Source organism: Mugil cephalus, chromosome 1 (assembly GCF_022458985.1).
Source record: "Mugil cephalus isolate CIBA_MC_2020 chromosome 1, CIBA_Mcephalus_1.1, whole genome shotgun sequence".
Taxonomy (NCBI): domain Eukaryota; kingdom Metazoa; phylum Chordata; class Actinopteri; order Mugiliformes; family Mugilidae; genus Mugil; species Mugil cephalus.
The window spans coordinates 1,447,013-1,473,244 of NC_061770.1; the positions used below are offsets into that span (position 1 = coordinate 1,447,013).

Below are 26,232 nucleotides of genomic sequence, written 5' to 3' on the forward strand. Positions count from 1 at the left end.
ACTTGCCGCCCCAGATTTCGGGCATCCCTTTAAACTGGAGGTGGATGCCAGTGCACTTGGCGTCGGTGCAGTGCTTCTCCAGGAAGATGGGCGTGGCATTGACCATCCCATATCCTACTTTTCCAAAAAGCTCAAAAAGCACCAACTGCACTACAGCACGATCGAAAAAGAGGCTTTAGCCTTACTGTTAGCGTTGCAACACTTTGAAGTGTACCTTGGGTCTAATGCTGAGCCAACCGTTGTTTTCTCTGACCACAATCCGCTCGTGTTCCTGAATAGGATGCAGAATAGCAATCAGCGCCTCATGCGCTGGTCCTTGTTGCTCCAGGACTTTAATGTAAACATTCGGTATAAAAAGGGGTTAGACAATGTCATGGCCGATGCGCTGTCCAGAAGTTAGTGCATCAAACATGTCCTGTGGAGAGGAAATGTTTGTTCTTAGATGGGGGGGTGTTATGACCCAGGGTCATTGTGTAATATTTGTTTTTGGATGTATGACTTGTCTGTGCTGTTTTTTTTTTTTTTTTCCCTTTTCCATGTGCTGTTCCTCCCTGCCTGAGGGTGGTGCCACCTCTGTTGGTCTCCAGGTGCTGGCTGGCAATTGGTGAATGGGCGGGAGGAAACCCTATAAAATGGCCGTCGTTTTGGAGTTCTTCCTCTCCTCTTGACCCTCCTCCCAACTGAACCAGGCATTTGTGTGTGATTTGGCAATTTGTATTTGTTAGCAGACCAGGTAGTGGTAAGGGTGAGTAGCTCTTTTTGTTGGGACCTTTTTCTCCTGTTTATTTTTATAGGGAGTCAGGTTAGAAACCTGTATTTTGATTTCCTTTATTTTTGATTAGGTAAGTCAGCTTGGGGGCACAGTGTTTTTTTGTTTGTTGTTTTGGGCCATGCTCACCCTGAAGCCTATCACTACCATTGTTGATTAAATAAATAATTATTTGTTGGTCTGCAGCTCTGTTGTATGGTCTTCCTTGGGAGTGGGAGAGAGAGGGGGGCATCCTTTCCATGTTACATTCGGTTCCCCTAGGTCGGACGTAACACAAGTGTTTTTAAAATTATTATTCTCTTGTGATCATCCACCACGGTTGTCTTCCATGGATGTCTAAACCTCTTCATGTTTCTCACCAGTGGCTTCTTGTTTTCTCCAAATATATCAAACTGTTGATTTAGTCACTCCCAATGTTCCTGCTACCTTGCTGTGCTTTGCTTTTCCAGGATGCAAGGATGGCCTTGCACTGGGAATTCATTTGAATAATGTAAATAACACAGTTGTAAATAACTCCAGACCTTTTAATTGACCAATTTGTGTAGAAATATTGAAGGGATGTCCCATCTGTCCATGAAAAAGCTTTTTACTCAATTGCCAAATTCCTTATGAGGCCCTGAAAATACATACAATTAATTCAATTAACTTTCATCCACTGCATCAGATCATTATCATGTGAAAGCAAACCAAAACAGTGACAGATTACTTGAGCTGGAACTCCACAAGTTAACATTTTTGATAGAACTTGGTGCCATAAAATTGGTATGGCAGACACAAAAGCATGAATCTGGATGTATAGTTCCTTGCAACTGGGCAAACATTTTTAATGTTTAGTCTATGCATACATGTTTCAGGTTTTTATTTTGTTCATCGCTCAAACAGGTTTACATTTATATCTTAATGGAATGCTTGTCTCAACAATGTGGATCTCATGAAAAGTCTAATTGAAGGCTCTGTTTGTTACTTAAATGAATCGAGTCCAATAATGAGCTAAGTGCATGGCTAGTAATACAAGAAGAAGAGTGAATAAGCCCAACCACGAGGCAGTTATTAGTGTTACAAACAGGCTGAACTCACATGAGTTGAGATAAGGTCAGCATCTTTATCTCCATCAAGGCTTCACTGTATGTCATGGCCCCAAAGTAACTGATATAATCAAAATGCTTGATAATCCAATTATTCTGTCAGCACTTACTCAAAAAGCAGTTATTTACTTAGAGATAATCACTGAAAAGGAACATCAAGTCCCAGGAACTCTCTTCCGGGAACTAAATGGTTCCCTCAAAGATTGTCTGTATTTCCACTGTAATCTAGAGACCAACTAAAGTTAGTCAGCAGTTTATCCCCATCATTTTCATCATAACCTTTTTCACTCCAGTCCAGAAGGTGACGGTGATGCAGAATACTTTACAATAACAGTAACACTAATGTTTGTGTGACACTGCAACAGCGTGGAGGAGATTCAGTGCTGATAAACAGTAGCAGCAAAGCAGATTCAAAATATCAAAATTTTTAAGCTAGGCAAAGTGATTGTATGGTGCAGAGACTGACCATAAAATAAAATCACAGGGACCAAGGTTTGTTACCACAACTGAATCCTTTCACACTGCACAAATTCCTTGTCAAGCTTTATTGATATAAGAATTTTGTTCTTAATATAGATCAAAGATAGATCAAATTTCTCAATCACTCATCCTTGTTATTGTTTCAGCATCTTGACATTATAATCATTCTGAGATTATGCCCCTACATCATCAGCTTTGCCTTATACCTGAATGTCTTGCCCTTCAGATTCCTCAGCAGGTCCAACTGATTCAGAGGAGGAATAAGTCTAGGAAAAGACAAAGAGCATATTGTCAGTCTGTCAAGATGATTTCTACAATTAAGGTTAAAGCTCGCCTTTGGGCCCATTAAAGCTAATTCCATTTACCTTGGCAGTTGTCTATTCTAGAACGAAACTGAACATGAAGTGATCCAAATAGAACAGACAAATACTGATCTTTTACTCCCAGACACATAAAATCCAAAAATCTGTGAAAATTGTGAAAATGAAGCACAGCGCTTTATATGCTGATTCATACAGTTGGACTGCAAAGTAAGTGGTTAAATCTTCAAAGAGGCCACAGAAAGAATTTGTCTTTTCAACAGCATTTTAGGTTCTAGTGTCACTGCCAAAACTACGCCCTCTGTAAAATAGCCCCATTAAAGCAGAATGTGAAATGCCACACCAGCGTCTGATTGTTAATCTGATCCAACAAAGAAGCTTGGAATACAATAAGATGAAGATATTCTGCGGGATCAGTTTTCCACTTTGCTTTCAAGCTTGGCTAAGATGGCAGAATGTGATATGATAAATACCACTGTATCTCCTAAAATTGCTGAATAATATGTCACATTATTCAGCTAATTTGATTATTTACCTGTACATTGGAACAGCTACAGTCTGCTCATAAAAATCCCAAGTGGACAGCAGATCTGTGCGGGAAAGGTTGGTAGCATAAAACCTCCAAGCACCCTGGATAAAGACATACAAAGAAATGTTTTTAATGGAAATTAAGTGAATTTAATAGGTTCATTGGGTTGTTATATCAGTTTCTTAGAGGCATACCTGGATAAGGCCTGCCGCAGGGTTTCGTCTCTTCTCAAAATGTTTCTGCCTGTGCTGCTCTTGGACTTTGAGGGCAAAACCAGAGCCCAGGATACCCTGTAGAGACATGGAAATAAAGTGATCAGTGACCTTTATTGACCCTAAGTAGAGAGGAGAGGGACTGCAACAACATCAGGTGAACTCCTCCAACGCTGTGTAATAACCCAATCACAACACAGCAAACCAGTCCAACAAAAACATCTAGTGAAGACGTCATTTCACAGATCCACATGTCTGCAAAGCCTCAGGGTTCTAGAAATGTCAGAGGAAATGCTGCATGTCAAACGCTGAGGCAAAAAGTGGAGAGTTTTTCCTTTTAACTGAGAGCTGATCCAGCAATCCACATTTTGTATTTGTGACAGACTGAACATGTTAGCTGCTTAAGCAGAGCTTACTGTTCAGTCTGAACAAGCCACTGATGTATCTAACGAGAATTCACGAGAATCACTTTGTATGTTGACATAAGAAGAATGAAAGGCTACATGTATTTTTTTGTCTGTTTTCACATCTTCGCTTTGCCTCCCACATTGCAGACTTTACTTCATTTACTAAGCAGTACAGTGTTTGCCCTAAGTATAAAATGTGTTCACGGAATAACTTTATAACTGAGCCATTTTCATTCTTTACTCATTTATTAAGTACTTTTTTTGTTTAAAGTAGCATCTTTCTTTTCTTTTGCCAGTGCAGAAAACTGTGAACACACCACTGAGTTTCAGGTGATCTGACGAATGCAAGTAAAATATTTATTCTGTTAGTCAGTCCTGTTATTATAGATCCCCTTAGGAGCTCTGTACTTATAGCAGCTCTGTATTTTAGCTTTGTTTGGGGTCTCTAGCATTTCACTCTCTTTATGTTTATCTTTATCATGCCCTCCATCTGGTTGTGCCTACCAGCTGGACCTAGACCTGGATGATGAAAACTGTCAAGATCAATGAGAGCAGCAAGAGTGACCCGAAAAACTGAAACAATGAAAAACATAAACTGAAGTTCTATTACATTAAATATAGCATCAAATAATTAAATTAATTTAAGAGTACTGATTAGGAATGTTTTAATTTAATAAATTCATCCCGTAGCATCTCTAAATATTGTCAAACAAGAGTTAGTAATTCATTAAAAGAAATTAGGAGGTAGAGTGCATAATAGAACAGGATGTATATAAACAATAAAATAAAAAAAAAACACAAATGAGAGCCACAGATCAACTATTTGTATCCTGTCACTAACAACACTGTGATGTTCAAAGCGCTGCTGACATACTTATACTTACAGCAGGAAGTGCAAAAAATGCCACTCCTATCATGCTGAATGTGGCTGCCAGCAAGCGTCCATTCCAGGTCTTGGGAACCTTATCACCATACCCAATAGTAGTGAGAGTGATCTGTTAAAGTATAAAAAGATTAATGTTGCCGTTTGGTTTGATTGCTATTTACATCAAGGAAAACTTAGTATGGGGATTGTGGGATAAATTAAAATTAAATATGTATCTTATCTTATCTTATCTTATCTTATCTTATCTTATCTTATCTTATCTTATCTTATCTTATCCTATCTTAACTTATCTTATCTTATCTTATCTTATCTTATCTTATCTTATCTTATCTTATCTTATCTTATCTTATCTTATCTTGTTATTCCTCAAAATTTTAAACCATATTGTTTTTTCTATTTAGTCTTACCAGTCCCCACCAAAGAGCATCAGCATATGTCTCAAACTCTGCATTTGACTCCTTTTCCACAGAGTAGACCAAGAATGAAGCCAGGATGAGGCACAGGAAGCCAATGTACCACGCTGTGATGAGCTCCTATAGAGAAAACCAATTTAGTGTGCATCAGGGAGTCTACAGCAATAAAGTTTCATCTCAGAAGCCTTACAAAGGTGGCAATGTTACTACTGTCAACTGGTAAAAATATCCATTCCATAACAATATTGGACATGATAAAATGAGTCCCATGTCCTGTGTGACAAACCAAGTATTTCATAAATGTCTTTATTTCCCTCTGCTCCACACAAGCTGCAGACCTGCTGTCTATACTTCTCACATCAACTCAAACATGCACATAGCAGCACATTTCCACGGCTTAGTAGTGTAAGCAAATATTTCACGTCTCACTAAAGTGAAACTGAGAGAAATTTGTTTTCCCACCCATGACAGGAATACTTGAAAGAGACACAGCAAAAAATAACGTTTCACTGAAAAAGCACAAAAGAGAACAAAAGGCTGCTCCAGTTCAATTCAAACTCCAATGGTTCAAATCCCACGTGAGACTGTCATCAACTAGTTTAATAAGCAGTCTTTTATTTACACTTTCAGTTGTAGATTTTACCTCAATTGTAGTTGACATATTAATTAACAAACACCATTGGAATCTATCCAGCATCACCAAAATGAAGAAGCATTACATGATGTGCCTTTGTAGACTCCTACCCACATGAATGCAGTTACCAAACTTCATGAGACTTAAAGCTGAAATAAACATTTCATTTATCTAATATCAGAGTCTGGTTTGCTGAGCTGGTTGTTCAGAACGTTTTCATGAGGCCTCAGTGGCTTACAATTGCATTGATTAACTCCCTAAAAATCTAATCTGTGTTGATAAAAATTACATATTCAAATTATGCTTCATGCTTTCAAAGGACTTAGGCATGACTCTACACCAATGTATATGCAAATTATCTTTCCAGACATCCCTCTGCAGCTTAAGCTCAGCTGATTACCTTCAAAACTGCTCAAACACTGTAAAACAAAGCTACGCGACACAATGGTAAGTTGCTATCTTGGAGTGATTTGGCCACACACAGACCAGAAATTGATACCAACAAGGAGCAAACAGAACAGACAGAAAAAAGAGAATCAAATCAAAGAAGCAGTAAAAGAAGCAGAAAAACAGGAAGGAATGATTTGAAGACCACAAAAAGTCCTGTAGTTCATCATAACCAGTGTTGGGGAGTAATGGAATACATGTGCCTCATTACATATTTAGAATACAAAAAATGAGCAACTGACAGCTGGGATAGGCTCCAGCAACCCCTGCGACTCTAGTGAGGATTAAGTGGTAGTAGAAGATGAGATGAAGATGAAGATGAGATGAGATGAGATGAGATGAGATGAGATGAGATGAGATGAGATGAGATGAGATGAGATGAGATGAGATGAGATGAGATGTTTTCAGTTACATTTACATTTTAAACAGGTGGTAATTAGAATACAGCTAAATTGTTAAAATCAACAGATTACATGACAGTACTTTTATGTTTCACATGTTTATTCACTCTCTAAGTAAATAGGAAACTCCGTGCAATTCCCAGAAACTGTGGTGTATAACTTGCTGCCAAAGGCTCTACCGCGATAATATTCACTTGAGCTAATTACGTGATTAGTCAAGATAATGGAGTAGGAGCAGGAGCCAGCACAACAGAGCCAGCACTTCACTTTAAGGAAAGAGAAGGGAGAAGGCAACATTATTGTGAAGTGCAACCTCTGCTTGCATAACATAACATCCAATATTGCACCTGAAAAAAGCATCTTAAAGTTAGTTCTGTTTTTTAACTAGTAGTAGTCATCTGCAGTTTTACTGGTTGCCTTGATATCTTAACTTGGGTGCGATTGCTGCATTCACGCAGTTGACAGTTCAGTGTGGAAGTAATCCAGGTATTTAAAATAGGTTACTCTGGCTAATATAACAGAATGTCTCAAATGACATTTTAGGGCATGTATTTTGTATTGTGTTATGGTTACATTTCTACATTTTAAAAGTATCCTTCTCTACACTGATCATAACCCAACGTGCAAATTGATGGGATTGTTTCCTTAGATCCTTTTCACTTGTGAAACCCAAGACGTCTGAATCTGTGTTTTTAAAACTGCAACTGTAGCAATACAGTTTCAAAATCGAAATGCATATGGACGTGATATGGTAAACCATCTAAAAGTGTAATAATACCCAGCTCACACAGATGAGCCACAACATGAAAACCACTGACAGGAAAAGTAAATAACATTGACCATTTTGTGACAATACTGTGTTCTGTGGGAAACATCTGGACCTGGCATTCATGTGGATGTTACTTAGACATGTAGCACCCACCTAGACCAGACCAGGCAGCCCCAACCTATAGCCATGACACTCCTTGATGGCAGTAGCCATCCCCAGCAGGATGCAGCCTGACACACATGCACATACAAAAGCGCTTCAGGAACAACTAAAAAAAACAAGATCCCAAGTTGATCAAGTACCTGTGGGATGATCCACTGAGGCCCCGCCCATCAACCCATAAGACCCAAAGGCCCCCACTAACAACATCCTGTTACCAGACACCACAGTACACCCTCAGAAGACCCATGTCCATTCTCTGATGAGTCACAACTGTTTTGGAGGCACAAGGGAGACCTACACAATATTAAGAAGGTGGTCATAATGTTATGCCTGTTCTGCGCATAATAACATATTTAAGTTAACTAAAGACAAAAATAAACAATGCCTAAATCACCTTGCTGTGGGCGTAAACTACTGATCCAAGCAGCTTCCAGGTGCCTCCACGACGGTCCATACGCAGCATGCGCAGGATCTGCAGGAATCTCAGACTCCTGATGGCCGAGGTGGCAAAAACATTGCCCTGAGATCCAGCTGCTAACACCGACACTGAGGCGATCAGCACCATAATGTCTGGAGAGAGAAGCAGAACACACTAACAGTATATATGTGAAAGCAAGGGAAAGCAATATAGAGATTAGATCAGGCTGAGTTAACAACAATTACTATAGTTATAAATTTTTAAGATTTCTCGTTCTTGCTTAGAGATTCCTGCTCTTGTATATGAACAGAAAACACAACATGTTTTGGTGTTGTGTTTCTTCTCAAGGAGGAAGGTGTGGCAACTGACAGTCAGCTAAACACAAGTGACACACTGTTTTCTCACCTATGACACAGAAAGGCTTTCTGGCAAATTTTAGCCTCCCTCTCCATCCTCTGTATCGACAGCAGCAGCCAGCAGCCCATATCCTCACGATGTACTCCACTCCAAATACCACAATAGTAACAATTTCCTGTGTGGCATACCATAAAGGTGGAGTTAACCTTGTGGCACAAATGTGTAAGCAGTGGAGGATTAAAAAAAATTAAATTATACCTACCAAGATGTACAAGGCACTCTCTGAGCTGTTTTTGAACTCTTTAATGGTGGCGAAGACAGAGAGTATGAGACAAGAGAAGACCAAGAGGAAGCTGGAGGAGATAAGAAAGGGAAAAACATTCATTGCTCTTTCATTCTGCTGTGTGTCACTGTAAAACTTCGAATCCTGGTTAGGACACAGATAGTAAGCTCTTGGCGGTAACACTTTCTATGAAGGTTGTATTTATAATGCCCTATGAATGCACTCATAATGTTTTATAAGGTGTCTATAAAGCATTATAATGGTCATTATTACCATCTATACATATTCACAAGTCGTCATAACCAACTTCATGATGCACTATGACAACTGATTATGAATGATTATAATTTTAATCTGAATAGTGTATCATAAATATGTCAATATCTGCCTAGTCATTTGTTATTTTATGATGCATCATAACTACTTTGCTTTGCTAAATGTGTATAGTGATGCATAATGAGTTTTGACTTCGCCTATAGTGCTTTATATTTGTAGTTATAAGTATATGTAATAAAGTTATAATAATGTATACATCTCCCTACAGCACACAGTTATAAACAACTATGCAATATCATAAGTGCTATTTGTCAGCGCTAAGTAAAGTGACAAGAATATGACACTATTATTAACAGATATAAGTTACTATGAGTAATTAAAAGGTGCAATGAACTAAGTCCTGAGTCTGGCATCTTTACCCCATATGCACAGTGTTAATATCATAGATGTTATTTGTCAGCTTTAGGTAAATTAGTGCAAATGAGGTGTTGTGGATATAAGACTATTATAAACAAATATGAAGCACAATGAAATGAGAGCCTGGACAGTAAAGACAAAAGGAATGTATTTATTTCACTTTATTTTCATTTAAACCAACACACATAATCAGAATGATTATCAATGTTCTGAGCACATTAAACAAACACATGAAACAGGCCACAAAAGTGGCACGACGTGGTCCTAGAGATGTGGATCTTAAAAGTGCCTTTGGGTTGGTGAGGTGATTCAGGGTCAGAGGTCAGGAGATGGTTTGACAGCAACTACAAGAAGAACAGAGGGAAATCTTTAGTGCTCTAGCTGGGTTTGTTTTTTATGCAGAAAGGTTTGATTGAAAACACATAAGCAGATCACGTGTTTTTGTTTAAAGCAGCGTAATGAGACATTATATTACCGCATATCATGCAGGCACCGCAGATTACCCGTAGGTGGCTTAAACTAGCTACACGAAAGTTACCAGACACGGCTAGTTTTTAATTCACAAATTAGATCGTTTTCATATTCTTGCGTTTAATGATTGAAACCATTCGAAATCATTGCTTTAATACGTAAACCATGTGCTTCATGTAAGCAAAGTAAGGCATTAGCTCACAAAACACTAGCTGGACAGAGAGACAACACACCTATCCTGGAGAGGACTCAGCGAAGAAAGAGCGGAAAACCCGCAGTCAATGCTTTACGACAGTGGGAGGAGCTGAGGAGGGAGGTGGGTGGGTGGGGTCAGGGGCCATGGACTAAAGAATGACATTTCTACAATAATAGTAATATTAATAAAAATGATATTAAAATAATATCTGACGGCATTCAATAAATGCGGACATTTCAAACGATCCTGTATAGAGAAGCGGTTAAATACCAACCCGGTCTCACAGTGGATGTGAAACTGTCACGAAAATTAATCTATTGTTTGGTGCCTGCCGATTTTTCTCAAATTTTCATGCCGCTCGAAACGGATTTCAAACTGATGTATTTCAATTGGAAGTTATTTCGTACTATGAGGACGACTGTCAATGTGACACTGCGCAATGAAGAGGTTTGATTTAATTTCATTTAGACTAGATTTGTAATGGTCTTATTTCGATTTTTAATGTAACGTCAATTTTGCTGCAGGATTCGGCACTTTGAGATTCGAAAAAAATTAATGGTTATTTGTTATATCGGTCTCTTATACGTCGCTAGATGTAGATCGCTAGAAATGTTCGCATTTATTGAATGCCGTCAGAAATTATTCTAATATCGTTTTTATTTATATTATTATTATTGTAGAAACGTCATTCCTTAGTCCATGACCCCTGACCTCTGACCCCACCCACCTCCGTCCACAGCTCCACCCACTGTCGTAAAGCATTGACTATATGTACTAGTCGTAAAGCGGCTTTTCTTCCCTTTCTTCGCTGAGTCCTCTCCAGGACAGGTATGTTGTCTCTCTGTCCAGCTAGTGTTTTGTGAGCTAATGCCTTACTTTGCTGACATGAAGCACATGGTTTACGTATTAAAGCAATGATTTCAAAGGGTTTCAATCATTAAACGCAAGAATATGAAAACGATCTAATTTGTGAATTAAAACTAGCCGTGTCTGGTAACTTTCGTGTAGCTAGCTTAAGCCACCTACGGGTAATCTGCGGTGTCTGCATGATATGCGGTAATATAATGTCTCATTACGCTGCTTTAAACAAAAAAACGTGATCTGCTTATGTGTTTTCAATCAAAACTTTCTGCATAAAAACAAACCCAGCTAGAGCACTAAAGATTTGCCTCTGTTCTTCTTGTAGCTGCTGTCAAACCATCTCCTGACCTCTGACCCTGAATCACCTCACCAACCCAAAGGCACTTTTAAGATCTTATATATATATATATATATATTTAAGAAAATATAAAGCACTATAGGCGAAGTCAAAACTCATTATGCATCACTATACACATTTAGCAAAGCAAAGTAGTTATGATGCATCATAAAATTAACAAGTGACTAGGCAGATATTGACATATTTATAATGAACTATTCAGATTAAAATTATAATCATTCATAACCAGTTGTCATAGTTCATCATGAAGTTGGTTATTACGACTTGTGAATATGTATAGATGGTAATAATGACCATTATAATGCTTTATAGACATCTTATAAAACATTATGAGTGCATTCATAGGGCATTATAAATACAACCTTCATAGAAAGTGTTACCATCTATAGTATAAGAAACATACAGATATACTAGTAGTATCTGTGATGTGTGTCAAAGGTGACTAAGGGGCTGCACTGCTTAGCCAGTCTGTTCTCCATTCATCAGCTTTCTGCTGAAATCATAAGAAATATTGCTTGTCATTTTTATGAGTTAATGCCATTAATTATGGCAGAAAAAACAGTAAAAATCTTAGGTAAAATGTGATGATCTGATGGGTTTAAGCAGACTGTGTATATGCACTAAAAAGGCACTAAATAGGGTTTGGAAGAAAATCAATTTTGCTCCACACACGCAGAAGATGGGTTGAGAACATCAGCTGAGCACCTCATTGGATGGAGGATAACACGTGATTAGCAGAGGAAGAAGCCTGGAAGGGCCTGACCTCAGGGGCTTTCTTTAGAAAAGATCTTCTGGAAGAAATCCAAAGGAGGGCTAATGGATAGTGCCCAATGAAACCCAATACAGTGGGAATGCAGGGTTTTAAAAGACGCATCATTGATCAAAGTTGAAATACTATGGACTGACTTAAGTTATTTCCTGAGTGCAAGATCATGTATTACAGTTGAAGTTCACAAACAATGATGTAATATACAAATGTATAATAGGAGTTACACTTATAATTTTTGGTATAAAAAAATAATTAAGTAACTGGCATGGTAATTAAGTTAAAATAAATCTCAAAATGTTGCATTTCTTCACACATTCAGGAAATGGCAACTTTTATTTTTTTTTTCTTTTAATAAATGTACACTATGTTCACCTGCTAGTTACTGCATTTCTGTATGCTGGACAGGTATTGTCACACAGTTGTGCTACACAGAGAAGAAACAACAAGATAGAAGGAGAAAAACTAGTCCAGTAGAGCAGAAGGAATTGCAAACTCAAGTGATAATGGCTTTTGGGTGACACCTTGCTTTTATGCTTCATCATTTAATCCATAATTAATGTCAAAATATTGACTTGTGCAGCTTTTAACATGCTGAAGATGGTCATCATGGCAATATTTCAGCAGTGAAGGAAAGCCCTGACATGCAAACTATGTGAAATTCTACAGTCTCAAAACAGATCACTCTCAACAGTAATTAAAACCCCTGAACCACATCTCACACATATTCACTTACCTACTGTGAACATCTTAACACAAAAAGAGGAATTTCAATGACTGCATCTGAACATTTCCTTCAAGTACACTTAACCACACACATCTTCCTGAATTTACTCTGTGAAACATCAATACAATCTGACTGATCTATTTCTGACATGACATGACATGCAAGTTTGTGTTTAATTTCTAGTAGGTTTCATCCAACCTTTGGTCACTTGACATAAAGCATGCTCACCAATCCTTGCTGAATAATGGCATTATAAAAAAAAATAAAAGAATCTATTTGATTAAATTGTCAGGTGTAGCTCCTTTTTGCTGCTGCAGTCTATTATCTCATCACACTCTTTTCAGTAGCGCTGGCTGTCAGCCAATCAGAATGAACCATCAGAGATCAACTTAGCTCAACAACTGTAGTGTCATTGGATAACCTTCTCTTGTTATTCCTAACCAGAGGCGTAAACACAAGGAAATAAAAAAGTAAGCTGAGTCGCAGTATGAAGTGAAGACCAGATAACAGTGGTAAAAAATGTAAAGTTTATTTCAATAAAATTTTAAAAAGCGAAACAGGCAATAAATGAGATGTGGTGAGCTACTGCAGCCAAAGAGCCGTGTCTTCTGAGGCTTCTCTTGCCTTTTATCCGTGTCTTGTCAGACATGACTAGTTATTCCCCCATGCACCTCCCAAAGGTCGGTGGGGGTGCAGAAGGACATACCAATAAGCTTGTAGCACTTTGTCTTCTAGCTGCATCAGTTGACCCTTTGTGGGCCTTCTGACTGATCCGCTGACCTCCAACTATGACTTGTCTGAACTAGCAACACTAACATAGGAAGCTGGCATGGTGCAAAAGGTTGAAGCTCTCTGGTTGGTGGTCAGCAAACCACTCAGGCCAATGCAGGGTCAGTTCTGTTCATTTCACTTTGTGAAGTCAGACTGATATCATACATCTATGGTAAATGTGTGGTTACGGAATCTTATACACCACGGATGACTACATGGGATTCAATGCTTGCTTGGTTTCAATGTTATATATATATTCTGATTCATATTGATAATACTGTATTATTTTTAATTTTCTTGTATTAAATTCCAATCTTGTTATTTGACAGGTTGCACTTGTACTCATGGTTGTTAATGTATATCATCCAGGAATGGTAAAACAAGTTCCTTCCTTTTCACAGTCATTTGATGCCCTGATGATCAGCACCAAAGTGAAGGTGTGAATTATGTGCACACACTTGTCACAGTATTAGATTTCACACTCACTCTCGCTCTCATAGATTTTCCTTGTCTAAGGAAAATATTACCCTCCTTTGAATACCTGCTCCAAGCATATATACAGAAACAGCACTGATGTGTTTTCTGGTTGAATTCACTGCTTTTGTACTATGATTCCGTCAAGGTGTCTGTTATTCTGGTGGTGTAGCCATGAGGCATATTATGATCAGGCACTCAAGATGTCACATATTTACAGAAACTTGACTTGTCACTTTGACCCATTATTTTACCATCTGAAGACCAATGTTTCTTTCTACAGAGGAAATAAGAAAATAATAATACAACATTTGCTGGTCTGCATTCGATTTCAGACAAACATCAAGCACATAAACCAAGGTAAAAGTGCACATCACTGACAGTGAGAGGCAAACAGATTCCTTCTGCTTCCAGCCTGTATGCTAAGCTGAGCCAGCTATCGCATAGCTGTACGCTCATATTTAAAAGGAAAGTAACATCAGTTGTTTCAACAAACGATTCAAAAGAATATTTATTTAATGGCAAACTTTTCCAACTCTCTTTATTGATTTAAATAAAAAACAAACATAAAACTAAACAAGTACATACACCTTTACATTTCAGTTATATTAACTAATGTATCTTAAAACACATGGGGATGGGGATAAAACAATAAAAATAAATACAACAACAATAACAATAATGAAGAAAAAAAGAAAAAGGAGTTCTATTGAGGGTTAAGTGCACTACTAAGACTTGCCATCGGACTATGTGGTGAGGTTAAAACAATCAACAGTTGCCAGATTCTATAAAACTTTCTTTCCATTTTTTTTCTGTAAAAACCTGACTTTCTGCAGCTCTAAATGTCTCATAACATCTGTCATAAGATTTGAATAAGTTGGTGCTGGCTTTTGTTTCCAATTAAGTAGCATCAGTCTTTGTGCAAGTTGGCTGACGAATGAAACCAAACTATGTTCCATGTTATTTTTCATTGTACTTGAATCAATAATTTCTAGAACCGCCACCAATGGATCTGCATTAATAGGTCAGTTAGTAGTTGTAAAATAGACTCTGAACAATATTGTCCCAGTAAATCAATAACTTTGGGCAACTCCAAAATATATGGCCCAGTGTTGCTGGTCCAAGTCCGTATCTGACACATGAAGGATCTACTGAGGGATATATTTTATGGAGATTTGCTTTGACCAATGTATGCGGTGTATTATTTTAAACTGCAGTAGTGCATGTCTGGCACATATTGAAGAATCATGAGTTTGTGCCAGGGCTATCTGCCATTGTTCCTCTGTAATCTCCCTTCCTAGGTTGTCCTGCCAGGCTGACCTCAGATGATCCATAGAAGTTTTACCAGTGAGGCTTGAGAGATTTTCGTATAGTTCGGATATTCCTCCCTTTTTGGAAGGATCTCGCATAAGCATCGATTCCATTGAGGATCGGGTGGGAGACTTTGGATATGATGTATTGTTTTGAAAAACAAAACTTCTTATCTGTAAATATTTATTAAACTCAATATATCACCTTGGAATATTGTATTTTTCCTGAATTTGTTCAAATGTTGGGAATACTTGATCTATAAATATATCCAGGAAGCTATGAATCCCTTTATTGAACTATTCCTTAAACAATGTATTAGTAAATGAAGGTGCGAAGGTGTGGTTTTCGATAAGAGGGCTTTGAAGCGAACAAGACTGCCAACCATAAAATTTGGGGACCAAATCTTGAGTGAATGGGAGACGACTGGATTAGTTAATGAGTCAGGGTCTACAGTGCAACATGGCTGGGAGAGAGGACGGGGGACAACAGTCGTTTTCTATACTTATTTTTTTTTGTAACCAATAGGTCATAATTTTAATGTTACACGCCCAATAATATAAATTTAAATTTGGCAACCCCATACCTCCTACTGATTTTGGTCTCTGTAAGAAGACTGTCCTTAATCTGGGTTTTTTCTTGTTCTACATGAATTCTGAGATTATTTTATCTAAAATTAGATTTTTTTGATGGGAATATACTGATATAAAAAAGAGAAATTTAGGGAGGATGGTCATCTTAATTATGTTGATTCGGCCTGCTTAATGGCAAACTTTTAACTAGTTTGATGAAGCTTGTAAATTGACAACAATATTATTGCACAAAATCAGTTTGACAGGTTATGTTTGTGTCATATTTTCAACAACAGCCCAATCAGAACAGAAATGCTGTAAACAACTCAACCAGGACAGGCTGGCCTGATTAAAGGGGAATTTCAAATGGTTAAGAGGGGTGTTGTAAACCTTTCAAAATCTGCTCTAGGAAAAACAGAGTTTTTCACAGAATTTCTGTTTGGAGGTCCTTTTATGCATCTTTCCTGATTCAACCTTGCCAGGTTCATCATTACCTACTAATGAGGACACTTGCTGATTAAGGAGATGCCAAGAACCTGCTTCCTGAGGCAGTCACCAGCAGTCTCCAGGATACATTTCTTTACCATCAGCAAAGTGAGGCTTTCCTTTATACCTCTGTGTCGTACTGCATGTGGATTTAGACCCATCTCAAAAAGGGAGACATGGTGAAATATATGAGGCCAGGACAGTTCAACTTGTTTTGTTATGGTGCGAACCATCAGAAAATATACACTTGTCACTTGAGGCCAACTCCAAAAGAATGCTGAATTTTTGTACAACTCTTCCATTTAAATTCTACCAAGGGCTAGATTTAAGTCTAATTAAAGACTCCACTCACACTCATCCTCTTTGTTCATGTTTGAACCACCCGAGACTGAGGTGGAGTCAGGCACTGAAAAAAGTCTAGAGCCACTGTAATGAGATTCAAAACTACTCTTCAGGGATTCGACAGATGACATGATGTAGTATTTATCAATTGTTATATACACACTGCAAACCCTCTGAAATCATAACTGGTTGGTTTACACTTCATCTTTATGTGAATTAAACAAACAATATGAAAATGTTTCTGAAAGTGTTCTGAGGCCTTGCCACTAATCAACTGCCAGCTGTAACTTCTTAAATTATTACTATTATTCAAACTGTAAATATATACCACACTGTAAGGAGCCATGAGTAGTCCCTGTTTCAGTATTGGGAAGTATTTGTTTAAGCAAAAACAAAATATTTTTCCTTCGTCTGGCAAAAGGACTGATCCACTGATTTTAATCCATGCCATTAAGACAAAGATGTTTCATTTAGTCACACAATAACTCTCTGAAACTGTATCCTGTGCAGCACATATACACATAACCACACACCCACAAACATATTCTATTATTACAGCCTCTTCTCTGGCACTTAAGTCCTCAGATAAAGAAAACCACGGAGAGTAAAAATCACATTCCACAAACAGCAACAAGCAGCAACACACACTCACACACAGACTTGTTGCCAAAAGTCCAGACGACATCAATAAGAATTTGACTGTCTATCAGTCAAGTTGAGGGGGCTGTTGTTGGAAGCAGAAAGGCCCGCATTTCCTCCTGAGCTGCAGATAAAGAAACATTGATTTGCCCGGCTCAGCATAACATTGCCTACCCAGACATCCTCATCACGCTAAATTTAGACTGCAACCAACCAAAGGAGAGCAAATGAGGAGGAAAGGATTTCTCGCTAAGCAAATAGTGCCTGTGAAGACCATGTGCCAGCACTGCGGTGGCCACTCTGTGGACTCGTCAGGGGATGTTTGAGAGGATTTTCTGTGGCGCTCATGTTGTGTATATCCTGCTACCTGATTTCATTGTATTATATCATGAGATGAAGTTTTCAACATTTGCTGTAAACTTATTTTTTTCTTGTGTTTCCTGTTTTTAGTTTCATCCATGGTGTTTTGTTTATTTCTGTACTTCCTACACGTGTTTTCCCTCCTTTGGGATTATGTGATTAGTTTCTCCTCATCTTCTCCTCCCTCAGTAGTGCCCCCCGGCCTCCTTAGCCTTGGATACAGTTCTGTGTCTGCTTTGTCAGTTCCTCTCTTGCGCCTACCTACATGATATAGTTTGGTTCTTTTCCCGAATGTCTTCTCAAGTTATTCTCTTTTGTCTCCATAGACTTCTGTTGGATAGGATTACTTGTGGTTTGAACTTTGTTTGGATTTTTTTTTTTTTTACAGATTACCCTGCATTATCATCTCTTTCACTTTCTTAAGTGAGCATTTTCCTATTGTTTTTATATGGTAGCAAAATAAGATTTTCTTTTCTTTAAATTAACTGAAAAATAGAAAGAATCTAAAATAAATGTTCCTAGTAGAGTAGAGTAGGTTTTAGAGTTGTTTGCCAACTACATCAGAATAATAATGTGATATGTACAATGTCACTGAAACCAGTCCTTTACAGAGAATGCAAATGTGTTCAACTGTGAAGCAAAATTCTTTTTAGTATTTTTAAATCCTCTGCAGCATGACAGAAACAGTCATTTGGGTAGCTCTGCCGTATGTACTGGATTACTAAGCCATTGACCTTTTGTGCAGTGAATGATTTGGTTTGTACTAACAGCAACGGACTGAAAATTCATGCGTGGTTGCTTTCAACTGAAGAGAGGGCAGTTAGATGGAGACATGAGCACTTACACTGATTAAACTACACAAAAGAAATCTCAAAATGTTAAACTGGACTGAGTGTAGTAATACAAATGATTCAAGTAGCCCTCCATGGTCAATGGTGACTCTAAAATATGGTTTTCTAAAGACAGATTTTCATAATGTGTTGAATTGTTTGTTTTATTGTGGCCTAACATGTTTAAGAACAAGAACAATATTAAATGTAACTTGCTAAACTGTTGGTCTCACTGGCTTCAAGAGTTGCCTAAATCAGTTTTTGATAAATTTCAGATGAATGATGTTACCATTTAAATGGCAAACATTTGTTTACATTGCTTTCCCCATGGTAAACATAAGCCCACAAGTTCCATTTGAAGGCAGGGGTTAACGTCTATATGAATATACTGTATATTAAGAGCTTATTGGGAGTCTATTTCAGAATAACAGGACACATTTCATTGTAAACACCAGCGCAAATCCAGGCCTCAGATTCCTACTTCCTCACAGCAGACTCACTCCTCTGGAAACAGACCACTCCATCACACCCCAGCAGCTTGGCAGCCAGCATCTGTCTGCTAGCGTCCTTGCCTTATTTCTTCCCAGCTTCGTCTTCAGCTGGGCCAGCTCAGCAGCGAATAACTGGACCATGTCCTCGATCTGTCCCATTGAAACCTCTTAACAGAGCACTTATCTTCATTGGCTGATCAACTTCTAAACTCTCCTTCTCTCTCCATTTCCTCCTCTTTTTGCAGTGTTCCTCAGATGCACTCCGATGCAAAACTGACATATTGTGTCATTTCATGGCTCCAGACACTTTTCAATACCCTCACACAGCTGGCGCTTTCTGCAAAGAGGACGCTCAGTAATCAGATTCCTGTTGAAGACAAATTAGGGACAATATCAGAGCTCTGAGTTCTTCATGAGAGCAGGAATGTAGCTTTGTAACGATCAAAGTGGGATGCAGTCTTTTTTTCCAAAAGCTGTCAGAAAGGAACAGGGTTTGCATTAAAGAAGAGGGCGCATTTTACAAGATACTTAAGATTTAGATCTATGGGAACATTCTTGATTTTGGAGCACCATGTCTCCTTTATCTAATATTGGCCCAGCAACAGAACTGAAGGGGGAGGGCGGCCTTGGTCAGTCTCAGGCAGCTACTACATAAACACAGGGAGAAAGGAAGAGAGTACCAAGGCAACAAGACAGAGAGTACTCTGGATATGCAGTAGGTACTCATGTTCCACATATTGATCATTCACATGCATTACAAACGATACCACGGAACAAAACACCTGCCCAACAGATGCAGACAACCCCCCACCAAACAGCCGTTAAGCACATTTTGCAGTGCTGCCTTCCTCAGTTCAAGGCAATAGTTTTACTGCTAAAATCTTCCTCAGGAAAAGAAGAAGAGAGAGATTTTACTGGTATGAACACATGATCCTTTTATATATTAGCAGGCTGGAAGCAAAGGGCTGGGAGATTAAACGAAGAGTGGTGACTATGAATAATGTATAGAAGAGACAAATGGAATACAGGAAAAGCTGCTCTACACAGGATGAACAGAACAGTGTGCACACTGTATGAAGTTATTTGAGTACAAGTGTGTCAGGGTCAATGATCACTCTCACCTTTCTCCTATAACTATCAATATTTTGTGTTAGGACGGAGTTGTACACAAATTTATAACTTCCAGCTTTTAGACAGCACACATGACGCTGTTCTATTCAGGCTGCTTTGTGTAGTTTGTCTCCAAATGCTGTATTATAACTTCTACATGCACTAGATTCCACCGTCCTCTTCAGATTGCAAACCTCCCAAAAAGCAAAAAGGAAAAGGTAAGAAAGGATTTTTAGTTGACTGCTATATGATTCATTTAAGTTATTTCTGTTAATATTTCAAAAGAAGCCAGAGGGCTTGGGTGAGTGTGTGTGGTTTCACTTTAAAGTGCAGGCTTACTTCTGGGCATCGTGCCGTCTCAGGGGAGTCGATATGCTGTGCACAGTGAATTCCTTAACACCGTGGCCATTTCAACTCATCACTACCAACCATGCAGCAACACTGAACCACGTTTCACCGTTTTACAAAATGGAATAAACCCACATTTTGATTTGGAGAACTTGTGCAAAGCAAGGCTGTCTTCTTGATTGGATGAACATAACACAGCAAGTAACATGCAATAAAAGACACCTGCACTCATTTCACACAAACCTTTACAACTAGTGATAAGTACCTTGTGCAAACAGTTGAGTAATTAGTGGTTTCTTAAAGGGAAAGTGTGCATTACAGATGTGGAGTACTGTCATTTAGGATGATTTAAATTAATGGGAAATGTAGGATCAGAACCTGGATATCCTGGACACAAAATATGTTTTTGTGAATACTCATGACTAAATTCCTGCACAATTGCTTTAATATGAAGGCAATATGCAAGCATTTCCCCTATAGGATGGTTGTTATCTTTGGTGGCTGCTCGGTCTTGGTGCTAACCACTCACCAGAGATCACAGATCATCAACCTACATATTTATGATGGCACCACTGGGTGTGACATTAACTCTTTGGCAGGCAATGTTCTGCATTCAACTCAGTGACCTGACATAGAAAGGAAACAAAAGGAAGGCATCATGTTCCAGTTGTATCTTTCTCTCTATCTCTCTCTCTCTCTCTCTCTCACACACACACACACACACACACACACACACACACACACACACACACACACACACACACACACACACACACACAGTGTACTGTATATGCAGCTTGCAGAGCTTGCGACGTTAATCAGAGAAAATACCGGCCCAGCCCGGAGCTGTCCACAGACCACTGTGCTGAAACCTGCCGCAACATGTAAGTTGCAAAAGCCACAAATAAGAGTTACAGCATGACTTATGCATGTGAAGTTGCAGCTCTTTCTGTAATACGGAAAGAAGCTTGCCAGCTTTTAACCATTTAATGCGTCATTTTAACGTAATCATCAGCGCAGAATGTGATACCTGCAAAACTCAATGGCAGCTGTCCTAGACCATGACACAGGAACAGCGGCGTGTTCCCCGAGTAAGAGAAAAGGCAGACAGGCTGACAGAATTAACATGCTCTGCTGAAACCCGACCAGTACTTACACATAAGCGTGGTAGATGAACGCCCATCCCCGAGGTCTTTCCAGAGCATTATAGAGGAAATTCTGTAGTTTCCGATAGCTGGCATTTTTCTTCGACGGTCTGGGTCTCCCGGCAGAGATGCTGGATCTCGGTCTGCAGAGGATGCCGCTCCGTTTGGTGCTTTCCGAGCCCGCAATGAGCAGCGCCCCATCCCTGCTGGATTCGGGAGCCCCAGGGTCCAAACCGACAAACCCGACTTTGTGCTTCTTCTCTCCGGCTTGAGTTGGGTAAACCCCGCCGTTGAGAGATTTCTGCACCATTCTAAAGTCGAGACGACTCTGAGAAGGAGTTGTACGTGCCCTTGCCGCGGGGATGCATCACCGGTGCTGAGGGGTGTGTGCTGGTGGTGGATGCAGTCAGTGTCGGTCCCCACTAGAAAACCAATTGCAAGAACCACGCGAAACTGCACAGTGGATGATTTTTTTCCTTATCCCCTTCCGGCCACCTGACACACACAGCAAGGAGAGCAATGTACATGATTTTCACTCCCTTGTCTAATCTTGTGAGTCATCTGCAATAAGCTGGGGAAGCTATGTGCAATCACCTAATGGTTCGGAATGAAACCAATCACATTAAGTTCAAGAATCTTCCAGTAAACATACATCTGGTTGGACACTGTCGAAAGCAAAAGTTGCAGCGGGAGGAGAGGATCATTACTGTGCTTTAACCTGAGATAACCTTCCATTCTCTCGCTCAACTCCAGCCCAAGAGAGAACGTGCAAGGCCTTCATTGGACGACGCATGTCCTTGCAATATTTATGTGTGCAGTTTTCTCCAGTCAGGGTAATGGAAAACAAAAACTGTGTCAAGCTACACTTTAAAGTTCTCATGAAACACACAGTACCTCTGGCAAGATCTGAAATGGTTTACTGTCAGCATCAGCAAGACGTAAATAAACAAAAGAAAATGAAGAATCTTTTCCATTCTGTTCAGAGTTTAGTTAGCTCCCTCATAAGACAGATTTCACACAATAAAATTGTACACCTTAGGTAAAGTGAATTATGATTAAGTGAAAAAAGAAACCACTTCCAAGTCAGAGGCCCTGTTCATTTCCCACAGCTCTTAGTCACAGTGTGATGGTATGGTGTGTGCAGGAAAACAGATGATGTGCAGTAATCTTCTGTGCTCCCTCCTCTTGAGTCGTAAATTGCAGAAATGTGCAGTAGATCAAATGCAACACACATGGGTAGGACACAATGTGAAGTAGTTAATGAAGAAAGAATAAAGTGCAGATAAGCAAAATGGTTTTCACTGCCAGACACCATGTCCTCCTGTTAGATACCAACAATACCACTTCACTGAAATACATTGACATAATGAGAAGATTTTATTCACTAGCTTGTTAAGATTCCATCCAAAATTATGATTTTAGAAAGATTGAACAAAAAAAACTTTGTACAGTTATTTTCACTTGAAGATCAAATATATACAGCAATAAAACATTAGAATAATGTTAATAAATGTGTAATCAGTTTGTCCAGCTACATGCTGCAGTCATTAGCTGAATTACACTGGTAACACACACACTTAAGACCAGGATGTGGAAACTAATGCTGCATTTGGAGAGGATATTATTTACACTGCTCGTGTTAAGAGCACGTTTGATATGGGAAATCGAGATAATGCAAATAACCATGAGTTCTATGTATGAAGTGAGGGGTGGAACTTTGCAGTGCATGCTACTCAATTTGTCATGGTTGTTCCAACATGTTCATTTGGAACCAGCCTGATTTTAAATAAATAAAAAGGAGAGAGAGGCCTGCTTAATGAATGCAGCATGTCCAGAGACGTTCTTCAAATGCTTGACTGACATTTATAGCAATAAAAAAAATAAAACAAAAAAAAAAATCCCAAATTGTCAGTGAAGTTACACTTAGAAAAGAGAAGCAGCTTCTCTTCAAATGCACGAATACAAAAAGTTTCATATACTATATTATTTCCATAAAAATAATCCAATTTAATTTATAGCATTGCTCTGCTGCCTCGATACATATCCTATCTTTCACTGACATTGTTACAGTCTGTATGTACAAGAAAATAAAATCTTCAGTAACTTAATATCACTGCATTTCAGTCATCGAACAATCCCTTTGTTTACATCAAACTGCTTACAGTACATTGTGCTAACACTGGATGGACCAATCATTGTGCTTCTTTTAATACCTACAGTAAATACAACAGATTAAGACAACATAAAAGCCAATTTAAAAATCAAATGGTGACTTTCGTTAACTGAGGAAACCCTTCCAATACATTTGAATTAATATATTAACAATTTAACAGAGATTCAATATTAAAACCTGTTGACTTGGCTGCTTGTTGACAACCAGCTTTGTGTAGTTTGTTTTCGCATCCTCTGTCCTGATTGTGATTACCTAGCTAGGCTTGCACTCCCTGAACATTAATGTAACACTTCCTGACGGAATGGAATTCCATACACATAAATAAATTGAAATACACACGCAATTATATCTAAAATGGCATGCCATTGGTCCTTTAAATACTGTTCAATACGCAGGCTGGAATGCTTTTAGATTCTGTAATACCTGATAAAGTATAAGTAAGCGCTAAGAACGCTCCTTCTGGACACAATAAATAGCTATCCTTCATATAGTGCAGTAATACAGTACTTACACTAAACCTACAGTAATTGCACAATAAGCACATGCAACAGGCTGAAGAAAAAAACAACCCCTCCCGCAAACCATCTTTTCATCTGTCCCTCAAACCCTACCTTCATCTATCTGTCTATTACTTGACTTTCTGCATCTAGTCTTTCAGCTATCATACATGAACTCTACTTCAACCAACACTGAGCCCTGGGGACCACCAGCCCAGACACAGAAAGAGCCAGGTGTCTGATGTTTGCAGTCCAAGGCAAAATGGATCACATCTGCATTTAGGGTGACAGTCAGCTACAGGTAGTTTGGTTAATCCAGTTAATAATACAAGCCCATTTAAGAGCATAATCACTGCAGACATCATCTTTATGAGGTCTCGTCCCTTTTGCTTATGAACATTTTGCAGCAGTCATTCATGTCAGCTTTGTGAAAGGCAGTCAACACAGCAATGCTTGTATCTAGGTGGTACAGTACATGACTAGTCCTGAGCCTCAGGTTGCATCAGTCTGCATTTTGTCTGTATGTTGCACAAAGAGCTCTTGTGATATCCATGCTGGAATGAGCCCTGTGTGATGGGAGCAGTGGTGAGGGGGTAAGAGTCATTCCATTGGTGTCTCTAGGAATGAGAGACCTATGACTCATTTGTTACTGTCATCTTTCATCATATCTTCCACTTCTGCATTCATGGTCTCTCTAATGAGTCCTCTGAAGTGGCAGTCTTCTTAGAGGTCTCCATCTGTAGGTGGCAAACACAGCCTGAAGAGCCTGTTGGGGAAAAATAATAAAATACTTCGGATGAAGAGAATCCACTTTGTGCGTGTCTATAAATGGTGTAATATACTGTTTGCATTAGTAGAGGCAGCACCTAGACATGGTTTCAAACAGTACCTTGGAGCTGATGGAGGCATCTGGTCCATTACTTTGAGATTTTTTGCAGAGAGTTCAACTCTTGCCCCCTGGTAGAACATAAAGTATACAGCAATGAGCTCAACACAGACCATATAACAAAAGGGCTCAAATGACTTGCATGTTTAAACATACAAAAAACAGCGTTTTTTTAATTTTATTTTTATAATGTTAGTTTTGGTTGTTTTGTTGTGTTTTGTTGATGTTTACATGTTGCAAAAGAAAAAACAACAAAACAATAAAAAGAGAGCAAATAAAAACTGAAACCATTACACAAAACATTTGGTCCAAATAAATCCTTCCACAAAATGTCATATTCCTTTGTGTATCATCATGACACAATTTTGATCCATATTCTCTAATTAATATTGAAATATTTAATGATAATTAACCACCCTGATTCTTTGACTTCAGTCTGAGATCCAGTGCTTTTGAGGTTTACCTGTTTGCGCATGATGTCCATGGTCTGCATGATGCAGCGTGGCATGAGTCCGTGGTTCCTGGCTAAGATCATAGCCTGCTCCAGTGTTACACTGAGGGTACACCTACACAGAACAGAAAGACTTAACTTTATAAAACATAGACACATGTACACACATATTCCCCTGCAGGACACCTTGAAATGAATTCAGACAGTGAGGTTGAGCTGAACCTCTGAGGTTCAGTGGTGTGTGTCATCAACTATGCACGGCGTTAATCTTCATTTTAGTTGACAGTCCAGTGATACTGAACAAGCAGTATATTAATTCTGGTGTGACTGACCTCTGCAGGCCTGTGCCACACATGGTGATGTGGCAGGCTCCCAGGCGGTTACACAGCTCAGAGGACACACACAGCACGCTCACACCTGATGGGTGGCCTTGGGGACTGGGGCGCACGTTGACATAAGACTGCATTAGTCGACAGAGGTCGTCCAATGTGTTGAGCGGTCGCAGCAGCTGTGACAGGGAAAGGTGAAGGACAGAGAGTGTCAGTGACTAAATGAACTCCTAACACGATGATTAAATTCCATCACAAAAGAAGCCATCTTAGCAAGTCACTTAGACTACTACTGAGTGGAGCGCGTGGAGGACAAGTCGCTTTTTAGAAATTGTATACAGTTTTTTTTGATTTCTGGTCATTTCTGGCAAGATAG

General features: G+C 39.0%; 2 protein-coding genes across 7 annotated transcripts in view; both read right to left on the reverse strand.

The window, feature by feature from the left end:
* The window catches only part of LOC124997354 (potassium voltage-gated channel subfamily KQT member 2-like), a 36,688-nt gene extending 14,689 nt beyond the window's left edge, over positions 1 to 21,999 (reverse strand). For all 5 annotated transcript variants that reach the window (XM_047571040.1, XM_047571025.1, XM_047571033.1 and 2 more), the window contains exons 1-9: positions 21,532 to 21,999; positions 8,552 to 8,642; positions 8,338 to 8,464; positions 7,909 to 8,084; positions 5,096 to 5,221; positions 4,687 to 4,797; positions 3,378 to 3,473; positions 3,190 to 3,284; positions 2,541 to 2,600 (exon numbers count right to left, since the gene is read on the reverse strand). In XM_047571040.1, coding sequence (XP_047426996.1) covers positions 2,541 to 2,600; positions 3,190 to 3,284; positions 3,378 to 3,473; positions 4,687 to 4,797; positions 5,096 to 5,221; positions 7,909 to 8,084; positions 8,338 to 8,464; positions 8,552 to 8,642; positions 21,532 to 21,830 — 1,181 coding nt within the window. In that variant the 5' untranslated portion in view covers positions 21,831 to 21,999. The remainder of the gene's footprint in view (positions 1 to 2,540; positions 2,601 to 3,189; positions 3,285 to 3,377; positions 3,474 to 4,686; positions 4,798 to 5,095; positions 5,222 to 7,908; positions 8,085 to 8,337; positions 8,465 to 8,551; positions 8,643 to 21,531) is intronic.
* Positions 22,000 to 22,878: 879 nt separating this feature from the next.
* Positions 22,879 to 26,232, reverse strand: part of prex1 (phosphatidylinositol-3,4,5-trisphosphate-dependent Rac exchange factor 1) — a 75,604-nt gene continuing 72,250 nt past the window's right edge. For both annotated transcript variants that reach the window (XM_047584995.1, XM_047584988.1), the window contains 4 exons: positions 25,860 to 26,035; positions 25,540 to 25,642; positions 25,080 to 25,147; positions 22,879 to 24,956 (listed from right to left, as the gene is read on the reverse strand). In XM_047584995.1, coding sequence (XP_047440951.1) covers positions 24,914 to 24,956; positions 25,080 to 25,147; positions 25,540 to 25,642; positions 25,860 to 26,035 — 390 coding nt within the window. In that variant the 3' untranslated portion in view covers positions 22,879 to 24,913. The remainder of the gene's footprint in view (positions 24,957 to 25,079; positions 25,148 to 25,539; positions 25,643 to 25,859; positions 26,036 to 26,232) is intronic.